The sequence below is a fragment of the Chiloscyllium punctatum genome, chromosome 48 (genome assembly GCF_047496795.1).
Source record: "Chiloscyllium punctatum isolate Juve2018m chromosome 48, sChiPun1.3, whole genome shotgun sequence".
Lineage (NCBI taxonomy): Eukaryota > Metazoa > Chordata > Chondrichthyes > Orectolobiformes > Hemiscylliidae > Chiloscyllium > Chiloscyllium punctatum.
The window spans coordinates 58,351,982-58,365,056 of record NC_092786.1 but is presented as its reverse complement, the minus strand read 5'-3'; the positions used below and the strand labels follow the sequence as shown (position 1 = coordinate 58,365,056).

Here is a 13,075-nt window from a genome sequence, read left to right as displayed (position 1 = left end):
CACTGCAGTAACTACCGAAGCTCACTGCAGTAACTACCGAAGCTCTCACTGCACTAACTACCGAAGCTCACTGCAGTAACTACCGAAGCTCACTGAACTAACTACCAAAGTTCTCACTGCACTAACTACCGAAGCTCTCACTGCAGTAACTACCGAAGCTCACTGCACTAACTACCGAAGCTCTCACTGCAGTAACTACCGAAGCTCTCACTGCACTAACTACTGAAGCTCTCACTGCAGTAACTCCCGAAGCTCTCACTGCACTAACTACCGAAGCTCTCACTGCAGTAACTACCGAAGCTCTCACTGCACTAACTACCGAAGCTCTCACTGCACTAACTACTGAAGCTCTCACTGCAGTAACTACCGAAGCTCTCACTGCAGTAACTACCGAAGCTCTGACTGCACTAACTACTGAAGCTCTCACTGCAGTAACTCCCGAAGCTCTCACTGCAGTAACTCCCGAAGCTCTCACTGCAGTAACTATCGAAGCTCTCACTGCACTAACTACTGAAGCTCTCACTGCAGTAACGACCGAAGCTCTCACTGCAGTAACTACCGAAGCTCTCACTGCACTAACTACTGAAGCTCTCACTGCAGTAACGACCGAAGCTCTCACTGCACTAACTACTGAAGCTCTCACTGCAGTAACTACCGAAGCTCTCACTGCAGTAACTACCGAAGCTCTCACTGCACTAACTACCGAAGCTCACTGCAGTAACTACTGAAGCTCTCACTGCAGTAACTACCGAAGCTCACTGCAGTAACTACCGAAGCTCACTGCAGTAACTACCGAAGCTCTCACTGCACTAACTACCGAAGCTCACTGCAGTAACTACCGAAGCTCTCACTGCAGTAACTACTGAAGCTCTCACTGCACTAACTACCGAAGCTCTCTTGACAGCACTTTCCAAACCTGTGACCTCTACAGCACAGAAGGACTAGGACAAGGGCAGCAGATCCTTGGGAACACCAGTGCCTATAAGTTCCCCTCTAAGCCACACACCACCCTGATTTAGAAATATATCACTTTTCTTTCACTGTCACGGAATCAAAATCCTGGCTCTATCTCCCTGACAGCGTAGTAAGCTATGCTACGAGAAGGCCGCTCACCACGAGCCTTCCAAGGGCATTTGGGGATGAGCAATAAATGATGAGGGTGACACAGTGGCTCAGTAGTTAGCACTGCTGCCTTACAGCACCAGGGTTCAATTCCACCCTCAGGCAACCATCTGTGTGGGGTTTGCACAATCTCCCTGTGTCTGCGTGGGTTTCCTCCGGGTGCTCCAGTTTCCTCCCACAGTCCAAACCTAAGCAGGTTAGGTTGCCTAGTTACGGGAAATGCAGGTTACAGGGATGGGGTAGGGGGATGAGTCTGGGTGGGATGCTGTTCAGAGGGGTGGTGTGGACATGGTGGGCCGAATGGTCTGCTTCCACGCTATAGGGATGGTATGAAATGCTGGTCCAGGCATTGAGACCCACATCCCATAAAGGAATACAAAAACAAAGGGGAAATTACGAATTGTCTTCAATGATTATTTAGAGGCTAACGCTGTTGGATAATCACACTGGGTCCCTTGGAGAGCAGTGTGTAGATTCTGCGAGTTACTAAGAGCCTGAGATGGCGAAAGGGTGACAAGAACCAGAAAGGTCATTTGTCTATACAAGGGGAGGGATTGCAGGCACAAAATAAGGCACAATCTATAAATTGAGGGGTGGGTTAAGATTAGGGGGAGATCACTGACACTTGAGCATCTCCTGTCCTCTCTAATATTCCCCCTTCCTTCCCTGAAAGTGAAGGCTAATGTTAGGATGTAGCTCTGCATCACCAATGCACGTCAGTATACTTCATGGCATGGGCCATGGGCAGGAGATACATCAGATAACATGAGTGTGGAGGCTAATGGATGGGACATTGGGTTAGCCAATGGAACATGGTACAGGACCCAACCAGCGTCTAAGATAAACTGGAATCTTACTTTCCTCCTTTCTCATGAGTGCTTTCAGAAATCCTGGTTTATAAAATGGCCCATGGTGATCAAACCAAGCCTGTTCCCACCTCAAAAATTGGAAAGACCAGAATAAACAAAAATGTAGAAATGGATGTAGGTTTGCTTGCTCAGCTGGAAGATTCATTTTCATGACCATCAGCTAGCCACAAAACGGCATGACCCTCTTTCACAGGTATTCTTACATTCAGATAAGGAAGGACACCACGTCGACTGGGACAACACATCCATCCTAGGACAAACCAAACAGAGACATGCACGAGAATTCCTAGAATCATGGCATTCCGACTGGAACTCTATCAACAAACACATTGACTTGGACCCGATTTACCACCCCCTGAGAAAAAGACCAGGAAATGGCATCACTATAGGAAATGACATCACCACAGTAAAAGACATCACCAAACCAAAGAAACCCAAACATATAAACAGAAAGCAGGAATTATCAGCAGTGCTTCGTCCGGAGGCCCACTGAAGATGTTACCTAGTATGGTGACGAAATGTCTGAAAATGAACCTTCCAGCTCAGCGAGCAAACCTACATTCAGAACCTCAACCTGAGCTACAAATCTTCTCAAAACTTGCCAGAATATCGAAATATATCTCCTGATCAGATTTCACAACAAGCACACTATCTTAATGAGAATAGCTCCTGAAATTTTGGAAACTTACATTTCATTTGTTTAATAATGGACTTGGAGATATCCAACCAATGCTGCAATGGAAATAAACAGACAAAGTTAAACAGCACTGTCCTGAAATGCAGCAAGGATATAACATTTAGGAAACAGCTGAAAGAAAGTCTCAGATTAAAAGGATCTTCCTAATCCCTGACCAGGAACCAAACACAAAGAACACTGGGAGAGTTACTCACTGTATAACGTATGGAATTTCACCCCTCAGGAAGGGGCAGGGCAAGGGGAAGGGGAATTGAATGATCCACATTATGGACCTTCAATTTGAACAGTGCCAAGATCAGACCAATCTTCTCCATTTGGTGAAAGAAGAGAACTCCAGGATTTATTGAGTCTCCCAAACCTTTCATTCCATGCCCTGTTGAATGGATTGAGGCCTTTTATTGAGGTGAGGGCTATACCGGTGCAAGTGGGAGGACAGGGCAGGTGAGAACACAAATTGGTCAACACACCGCCTTCCACAAGCAACATTTCCTAAAGGACACTTGAGATTGATTTGCTTTGACTCACTTCACCCAGCTTTAACTGGAGAATGGTTGGAACTTTGCACGTGTAGGAAATGTTCCTGAGCACTATTACAGAGGTTTGCATAAAATAGCCCCAAAAATGGAATGCTTTCTTGTTGCAACAGCAGTGAATACCAGTCCAGGAACCTCAACTTCCATCTCCTGAAAGCTGGAACAATCAGGCGACAGCAGCATCAGAGAATTCCAGAAGCCTTCAAAATCTCCTTCCGGATTTGCAGATTAAGATAGTTCAGCTGTTAACTGTCAACTAAAAACTGCCTGCTCTTTAAAACTGACAATGGCCTGAAATTCAATTTCCCATCAACAAACAGACTAAGTAGCATAAAAATTCATAAGGTTGCAAAATACCAAAAATAATTGTTAAGCTCTGATCCTTACCCGAAAAGATTAAAATATTATCTCACCAGTTCTATGAAATCGATTAGTTCTGTTGAGAGTAACCAATCTTTTCGGTGTCCCAGAAGCCAAGTCATTAAGATCAGAATTGTTCAGAATTGGTCCATGAAATTCTGAATCAACTGCAATGGAATTGTTTTATATGGTATTTGGTGAAATATTCAGAATGGTATCATTTCCTCACTGTCCAGGACGAAAACAGCAGTTCCTCGTGTCCAGGTTGAAATTTCTCAGGCTATAAAACTGCCTGGCCTGAACTCAGCCTGCCCCCAGGGATGGACTGTCTATTTGTAGGATCAGGGAGAGCAAGACTTCCAACTGGGGATGGGGTCAGTAGGTTCATGGACCATTAGGAGAATATCTGCAAGCATTCGCCTGTCCAAAATAATGTACAGCATTAACAAGAGGATTCCTGTAGTGTCTCACCTCAGGGCATCTCAACGCTGTTCCAAAACAGAGAGGCCCAGTTAAGATACAAATCATCCATGACCTTAGTGATAACCTAAAGGGCTGAATGGCCTTCTGCTCCTGTGTTATGTGCACTGAAACACAATGATGCCCATTATTGTTTATTCTCTGATTCCTCTTGGTATTTAGACTAACAGTTCTAAAATAAATCTGCAACAAAGCATCTTTACTTTAAATAGCAATTCTAAAATAGTAATGCATTACAAGACAATTGATAGGATTACTTTAAGTCAAAATTTGATCATCCATCTGAAGAGACACTAGGACGAGTGGCCAGAGATTTGGTCAGAGAAGTAGGTTTAAGTAGATTCTAAAGAAAAGAGAGAGGTGGGAGAGGTCTGGGGAGGGAATTGCTGAGCTTAGTGTGTAGGCAGCTGAGGGAATGGTTTCCAAAGATGGAATGATTAAAAATCAGGGATTCTCAAGAAATCGGACATTATTGGCTGAGGGAAACACAGTTTAAAGGACAATGGGAAGACAGACTCACACATTATTTTATCTTCAAGTATTTGGGCAAGATTTAATTTTCTTCAACATATTCTTGTGTTTTATTAAAGACAAAAAATATGATCATTGGTGACTGCAGTCCTGCTTGCACTGACCAGCTCCTTCTTTTTCCTGCTCCCATCCAAGTCTATTCAGAGGTAAATTCTCTGGATTCTCTCTAGAATCATGTAGCTTTTTGTAATGTGTCACTTTAAAAATAGTTTTATAGAGGACATTGGGCTTAGGTGCAGGAGTAGACCATTGGTGTTTACAAATGGCTCCATCATTCGATATGGTCATGACTGGTTGTGATCTCTACTCCACACTCCTGCTGCCCACCCTTACCCAGACTTCACTGTCAATCAAAAATCTATCCAACCCAGCCTTAAATAACTTTAATGACCCAGTCTTCACTATTTTCCAGGGAAGAAAAATTCACCGACAAACAACGTCAGAGAGGAAACAATATTCCAAAAAGAGAGACATCCTACTCTGAAACTGTTTCTCCTTGCCCTAGGATTCCCTGCCAGAGGAAACTTCCTCCCAGTATCCTCCCTATCAACTGTCCCCAGCATCTTGTATGTTTCAGCAAGAATGACATTCATTTCTAAACTGCAATGAGTACACGCCAAATCTGTTCCCCTTTCTTCATGTGAAACCTTTCTTCCAAGGTATGAGTCAAATGAACCTTTTCTGAAATTATTCTAATGCGTTCATATCCTTTTGCAAATAAAGTGACATAAACTGGACACTGAACTCAGGATGTCGTCTCACCACGGCATTGTACAAGTAAAGGGAAAGACAACACACTTGCCTAAACTTTAAACCTTTTTAAAACTTAAGGATTTTACTCCAATCAGGTTTCACCTGCTTTAATTTCAATCCTGGAGACTCCAGGGGTGTTAACGCTGAAGCTCAGCAACACACAGTGATATAGCATCTGAAATTGACATGACATTTTGCTGTGTTCACATTTACTACACCAGCGACATCTACAAACCCTGTAAAGGGTTAGATCAGACCCTGCTCATTATTCATCTTAAACATGGATCAGACAGAAGGGTGAGGTCAAAATCTCCTTTGGGTGAAATGAGCTGAAGTTGAATGAGATTGAGCAGTCTCATTATGATTGGTCAGGCCAAAACTGACTATAATTGAGTGACAATTGCAGATGAAAACAGTGGCCATGAGGTCTTTTAAGTGAAAAATAGCAGCATCTCACCCAGTACCATAGAGATGAAGCAGCCATGCTAAAAGTAAAGGTTAGGAACATTGTAGATACAGATTACACTATTACAAAACAAAAATCACTCTCCAGTTGTAAGTATTGTCACTGAGTTTGATACAACTGATGGCCTTGCTAGGTTCCTTAGGGGGCAACTGTGGTGAATGCGATCAAGTAATCGTGGACTGGAGTCTCCTATAAGCCCAGACTCTCCCGGTTCGAAAGGTACCGAGGCAAAAACCGATTGGAAGATTCAAGGAAGGGTACTTTCCTTTCATTTTTGTTGTACAGGCTTGATTATTGGTTAGTGGGAACAGGGAAAAGAAAAAGACAGCCAATCAGGAATCATCCCACCAGGTGGTGAAAAGTCTGCTTGCTTTCTGATTGGCCATGGGTACTGGGATGGATGAATTGGATAACCAATCAACCAATGTTGGGAATGTGTAGGTGGAGTTGATGGGAATTCGGTGGATCATCTGACAAACCCTTCAGGAAGATTTCCGTAAGGGGCATTGGTGACAACATTTTATCACTGGATTTTTAACTTTTTGTTGAAAGCAGAGATTGAATTTCTCAAACTGCTGTGGCTGGGTTTGATCTCTTCTTCAATCAGATACTTTAGCCAGGCCTTGCAATGACTGACCCAGTTGAATGACCACCACACCCAGACTCATGCTGGGACTGACCTGGAATGTTTAGGAACTGTCCTTGATTCACCAGCACTGATATCCCTTCACTGAGACAGAATAATACAGGAGGCCAATCAGCCTATCAAATCTGCGCTGTCTTTCATGTTTAGATTAGATTACTTTACAGTCTCTGGAAGAGTTTCCAATTAGTCTCACTAAACCCAATTTTACCTGATAACTCTGCAAATCTCTGCTTCTAGTGTATTTGTCCAATCCTCTTCTGAAAATTATGAGAGAGTCTGCTTCCTGGCTCAGTTAAAAATGTTCCAGATCAGGTCAACTCACAGGGTGTGATAATTCCAAGCAACCCACTGCCTTAAGACTGAGTGCTTCATTGACCAACCCACCCACCACTTGAAACGTTTCTCACATTTCATTTTAGCAACATCTGTCATACTGTGCATACCTGTATTAAACCTGTCATAGTGTGGACACCTGTATTAAACCTGTCATTGTGTGCACATCTGTATTAAACCTGTCATAGAATGGACACCTGTATTAAACCTGTCATAATGTGCACACCTGTATTAAACCTGTCAGTGTGTGCACACCTGTATTAAACCTGCCATAGTGTGCACACCTGTATTAAACCTGTCATAGTGTGCACACCTGTATTAAACCTGCCATAGTGTGCACACCCGTATTAAACCTGTCATAGTGTGGATGCCTGTATTAAACCCGTCGTAGTGTGCACGCCTGTATTAAACCTGTCATAGTGTGCACACCTGTATTAAACCTGTCATAGTGTGCACACGTGTATTAAACCTGCCATAGCGTGCACACCCATATTAAACCTGTCATAGTGTACACACCTGTATTAAACCTGCCATAGTGTGCACACCTGTATTAAACCTGTCATAGTGTGTACACATGTATTAAACCTGCCATAGAGTGCACACCTGTATTAAACCTGCCATAGTGTGCACACCTGTATTAAACCTGCGATAGTGTAGACAACTGTATTAAACCTGTCATACTGTACACACCTGTATTAAACCTGTCATAGTGTGTACACCTGTATTAAACCTGCCATAGTGTGCACACCTGTATTAAACCTGCCATAATGTGGACACCTGTATTAGACCTGCCATAGTGTGCACACCTGTATTAAACCTGCGATAGTGTAGACACCTGTATTAAACCTGTCATACTGTACACACCTGTATTAAACCTGTCATAGTGTGTACACCTGTATTAAACCTCCCATAGTGTGCACACCTCTATTAAACCTGTCATAGTGTGTACACCTGTATTAAACCTGCCATAGTGTGCACACCTGTATTAAACCTGCCATAATGTGGACACCTGTATTAGACCTGCCATAGTGTGCACACCTGTATTAAACCTGCGATAGTGTAGACACCTGTATTAAACCTGTCATACTGTACACACCTGTATTAAACCTGCCCTAATGTGGACACCTGTATTAAACCTGCCATAGTGTGCACACCTGTATTAAACCTGCGATAGTGTAGACACCTGTATTAAACCTGTCATACTGTACACACCTGTATTAAACCTGTCATAGTGTGCACACCTGTATTAAACCTGCCATAGTGTGCAGACCTGCATTAAACCTGCCATAATGTGGACACCTGTATTAGACCTGCCATAGTGTGGACACCTGTATTAAACCTGTCATAGTGTGCACACCTGTATTAGACCTGCCATAGTGTGCACACCTGTATAAACCTGCCATAGTGTGCACACCTGTATTAAACCTGTAATATCGTGGACACCTGTATTAAACCTGTCATAGTGTGCACACCTGTATTAAACCTGTCATAGTGTGCACACCTGTATTAAACCTGCCATAGTGTGGACACCAGTATTACCTGTCATAGTGTGGACACGTGTATTAAACCTGTCATAGTGTGCACACTTGTATTAAACCTGCCCTAGTGTGGACACCTGTATTAAACATGTCATAGTGTGCATACCTGTATTAAACCTGTCATAGTGTGGACACCTGTATTAAACCTGTCATAGTGTGGATGCCTGTATTAAACCTGCCATAGTGAGCACACCTGTATTAAACCTGTCATAGCGTGGACACCAGTATTACCTGTCATAGTGTGGACACGTGTATTAACCCTGTCATAGTGTGCACACTTGTATTAAGCCTGCCCTAGTGTGGACATCTGTATTAAACCTGTCATAGTGTGCATACCCGTATTAAACCTGTCATAGTGTGCACACCTGTATTAAACCTGTCATAGTGTGCACAACTGTATTAAACCTGCCATAGTGTGGACACCTGTATTAAACATGTCATAGTATGCATACCTGTATTAAACCTGTCATAGTGTGGACACCTGTATTAAACCTGTCATAGTGTGGATGCCTGTATTAAACATGCCATAGTGAGCACACCTGTATTAAACCTGTCATAGTGTGCACACCTGTATTACCTGTCATAGTGTGCACACCTGTATTAGACCTGCCATAGAATGCACACCTGTATTAAACCTGTCATAGTGTGCACACCTGTATTAAACCTGTCATAGTGTGGATGCCTGTATTAAACCTGTCATAGTGTGCACACCTGTATTCAACCAGTCATAGTGTGGACACCTGTAGTAAACCTGCGATAGTGTGGACATCTGTATTAAACCTGCCATAGTGTGCACACCTGTATTAAACCTGTCATTGTGTGGACACCTGTATTACCTGTTATAATGTGCACACCTGTATTAAACCTGCCATAGTGTGCACACCTGTATTAAACCTGTCGTAGTGTGGATGCCTGTATTAAACCTGTCATAGTGTGCACACCTGTATTAGACCTGCCATAGAATGCACACCTGTATTAAACCTGTCATAGTGTGCACACCTGTATTACCTGTCATAGTGTGCACACCTGTATTAGACCTGCCATACAATGCACACCTGTATTAAACCTGTCATCGTGTGGACCCCTGTATTAAACCTGCCATAGTGTGGACATCTGTATTAAACCTGTCATAGTGTGCACACCTGTATTACCTGTCATAGTGTGCACACCTGTATTAGACCTGCCATAGAATGCACACCTGTATTAAACCTGTCATAGTGTGGACACCTGTATTTTACCTGTCATAGTGTGCACACCTGTATTAAACATGCCATAGTGTGGACATCTGTATAAAACCTGTCATAATGTGCACACCTGTATTAAACCTGCCATAGTGTGGACATCTGTATTAAAGCTGTCATAGTGTGCACACCTGTATTAAACCTGTCATAGTGTGCACACCTGTATTAAACCTGCCATAGTGTGGACATCTGTATTAAACCTGCAATAGTGTGCATACCTATATTAAACCTATCATTGTGTGGGCACCTGTATTTTGCCTGTCATAGTGTGCACACCTGTATTAAACCTGTAATATCGTGGACACCTGTATTAAACCTGTCATAGTGTGCACACCTGTATTAAACCTTTCATAGTGTGCACACCTGTATTAAACCTGCCATAGTGTGGACACCAGTATTACCTGTCATAGTGTGGACACGTGTATTAAACCTGTCATAGTGTGCACACTTGTATTAAACCTGCCCTAGTGTGGACACCTGTATTAAACATGTCATAGTGTGCATACCTGTATTATACCTGTCATAGTGTGGACACCTGTATTAAACCTGTCATAGTGTGGATGCCTGTATTAAACCTGCCATAGTGAGCACACCTGTATTAAACCTGTCATAGTGTGCACACCTGTATTACCTGTCATAGTGTGCACACCTGTATTAGACCTGCCATAGAATGCACACCTGTATTAAACCTGTCATAGTGTGCACACCTGTATTAAACCTGTCATAGTGTGGATGCCTGTATTAAACCTGTCATAGTGTGCACACCTGTATTAAACCTGTCATAGTGCGGACACCTGTATTAAACCTGTGATAGTGTGGACATCTGTATTAAACCTGCCATAGTGTGCACACCTGTATTAAACCTGTCATTGTGTGGACACCTGTATTACCTGTCATAATGTGCACACCTGTATTAAACCTGCCATAGTGTGCACACCTGTATTAAACCTGTCATAGTGTGGATGCCTGTATTAAACCTGTCATAGTGTGCACACCTGTATTAGACCTGCCATAGAATGCACACCTGTATTAAACATGTCATAGTGTGGACACCTGTATTACCTGTCATAGTGTGGACCCCTGTATTAAACCTGCCATAGTGTGGACATCTGTCTTAAACCTGCGATAGTGCGCACACCTGTATTAAACCTGCCATAGTGTGCAGACCTGCATTAAACCTGCCATAATGTGGACACCTGTATTAGACCTGCCATAGTGTTGACACCTGTATTAAACCTGTCATAGTGTGCACACCTGTATTAAACCTGCCATAGTGTGGACAGCTGTATTAGACCTGCCATAGTGTGCACACCTGTATAAACCTGCCATAGTGTGCACACATGTATTAAACCTGTAATAGCGTGGACACCTGTATTAAACCTGTCATAGCGTGGACACCAGTATTACCTGTCATAGTGTGGACACGTGTATTAAACCTGTCATAGTGTGCACACTTGTATTAAACCTGCCCTAGTGTGGACATCTGTATTAAACCTGTCATAGGGTGCATACCCGTATTAAACCTGTCATAGTGTGCACACCTGTATTAAACCTGTCATAGTGTGCACAACTGTATTAAACCTGCCATAGTGTGGACACCTGTATTAAACATGTCATAGTATGCATACCTGTATTAAACCTGTCATAGTGTGGACACCTGTATTAAACCTGTCATAGTGTGCACACCTGTATTAAACCTGTCATAGTGTGTACACATGTATTAAACCTGTCATAGTGTGCACACCTGTATTACCTGTCATAGTGTGGACACCTGTATTAAACATGTCATAGTATGCATACCTGTATTAAACCTGTCATAGTGTGGACACCTGTATTAAACCTGCCATAGTGAGCACACCTGTATTAAACCTGTCATAGTGTGCACACCTGTATTACCTGTCATAGTGTGCACACCTGTATTAGACCTGCCATAGAATGCACACCTGTATTAAACCTGTCATAGTGTGCACACCTGTATTAAACCTGTCATAGTGTGGATGCCTGTATTAAACCTGTCATAGTGTGCACACCTGTATTAAACCTGTCATAGTGTGGACACCTGTATTAAACCTGCGATAGTGTGGACATCTGTATTAAACCTGCCATAGTGTGAACACCTGTATTAAACCTGTCATTGTGTGGACACCTGTATTACCTGTCATAATGTGCACACCTGTATTAAACCTGCCATAGTGTGGACATCTGTATTAAACCTGTCATAGTGTGCACACCTGTATTACCTGTCATAGTGTGCACACCTGTATTAGACCTGCCATAGAATGCACACCTGTATTAAACCTGTCATCGTGTGGACACCTGTATTACCTGTCATAGTGTGGACCCCTGTATTAAACCTGCCATAGTGTGGACATCTGTATTAAATCTGTCATAGTGTGCACACCTGTATTACCTATCATAGTGTGCACACCTGTATTAGACCTGCCATAGAATGCACACCTGTATTAAACCTGTCATAGTGTGGACACCTGTATTTTACCTGTCATAGTGTGCACACCTGTATTAAACATGCCATAGTGTGGACATCTGTATAAAACCTGTCATAATGTGCACACCTGTATTAAACCTGCCATAGTGTGGACATCTGTATTAAAGCTGTCATAGTGTGCACACCTGTATTAAACCTACCATAGTGTGCACACCTGTATTAAACCTGCCATAGTGTGGACATCTGTATTAAACATGCAATAGTGTGCATACCTATATTAAACCTATCATTGTGTGGGCACCTGTATTTTGCCTGTCATAGTGTGCACACCTGGATTAAACCTGTTATTGTGTGGACACCTGTATTACCTGTCATAATGTGCACACCTGTATTAAACCTGCCATAGTGTGCACACCTGTATTAAACCTGTCATAGTGTGGACACCTGTATTACCTGTCATAGTGTGCACACCTGTATTACCTGTCATAATGTGCACACCTGTATTTTGCCTGCCATAGTGTGGACACCTGTATTAAACCTGTCATAGTGTGCACACCTGTATTAAACCTGCCATAGAATGCATACCTGTATTAAACCTGTCATAGTGTGGACGCCTGTATTAAACCTGCCCTAGTGTGTACATCTGTATTAAACCTGTCATAGTGTGGACACCCTGTATTAAACATGCCATAGTGTGGACATCTGTATTAAACCTGTCATAGTGTGCACGCCTGTGTTAAACCTGTCATAGTGTGGACACCCGTATTAAAGCTGCCATAGTGTGGACATCTGTATTAAACCTGTATTAGTGTGCACACCTGTATTAAACCTGTCATAGTGTGGACACCTGTATTACCTGTCATAGTGTGCACATCTGTATTAAACCTGTCATAGTGTGGACATCTGAATAAAACCTGTCATAGTCTGCACGCCCATATTAAACCTGCCATAGTGTGCCCACCTGTATTAAACCTGTTATAGAGTGCACACCTGTATTTAACCTGCCATAGTGTGGACATCTGTGTAAAACCTGTCATAGTGTGGACACCTGTATTAAACC

General features: G+C 42.8%; 1 protein-coding gene across 9 annotated transcripts in view; it reads right to left on the bottom strand.

The window, feature by feature from the left end:
- The window catches only part of frmd5a (FERM domain containing 5a), a 285,958-nt gene that overhangs the window by 75,291 nt on the left and 197,592 nt on the right, over positions 1 to 13,075 (bottom strand). For 5 of the 9 annotated variants that reach the window (XM_072565344.1, XM_072565348.1, XM_072565351.1 and 2 more), the window contains exon 3: positions 2,681 to 2,723. The exons of 2 other annotated variants lie outside the window; for them this stretch is intronic. In XM_072565344.1, the coding sequence (XP_072421445.1) occupies positions 2,681 to 2,723 (43 nt within the window). Of the gene's footprint in view, positions 1 to 2,680; positions 2,724 to 4,052; positions 4,169 to 13,075 lie in introns of all 9 variants that reach the window. 2 more of the 9 variants (XM_072565346.1, XM_072565347.1) reach the window with 1 other exon arrangement.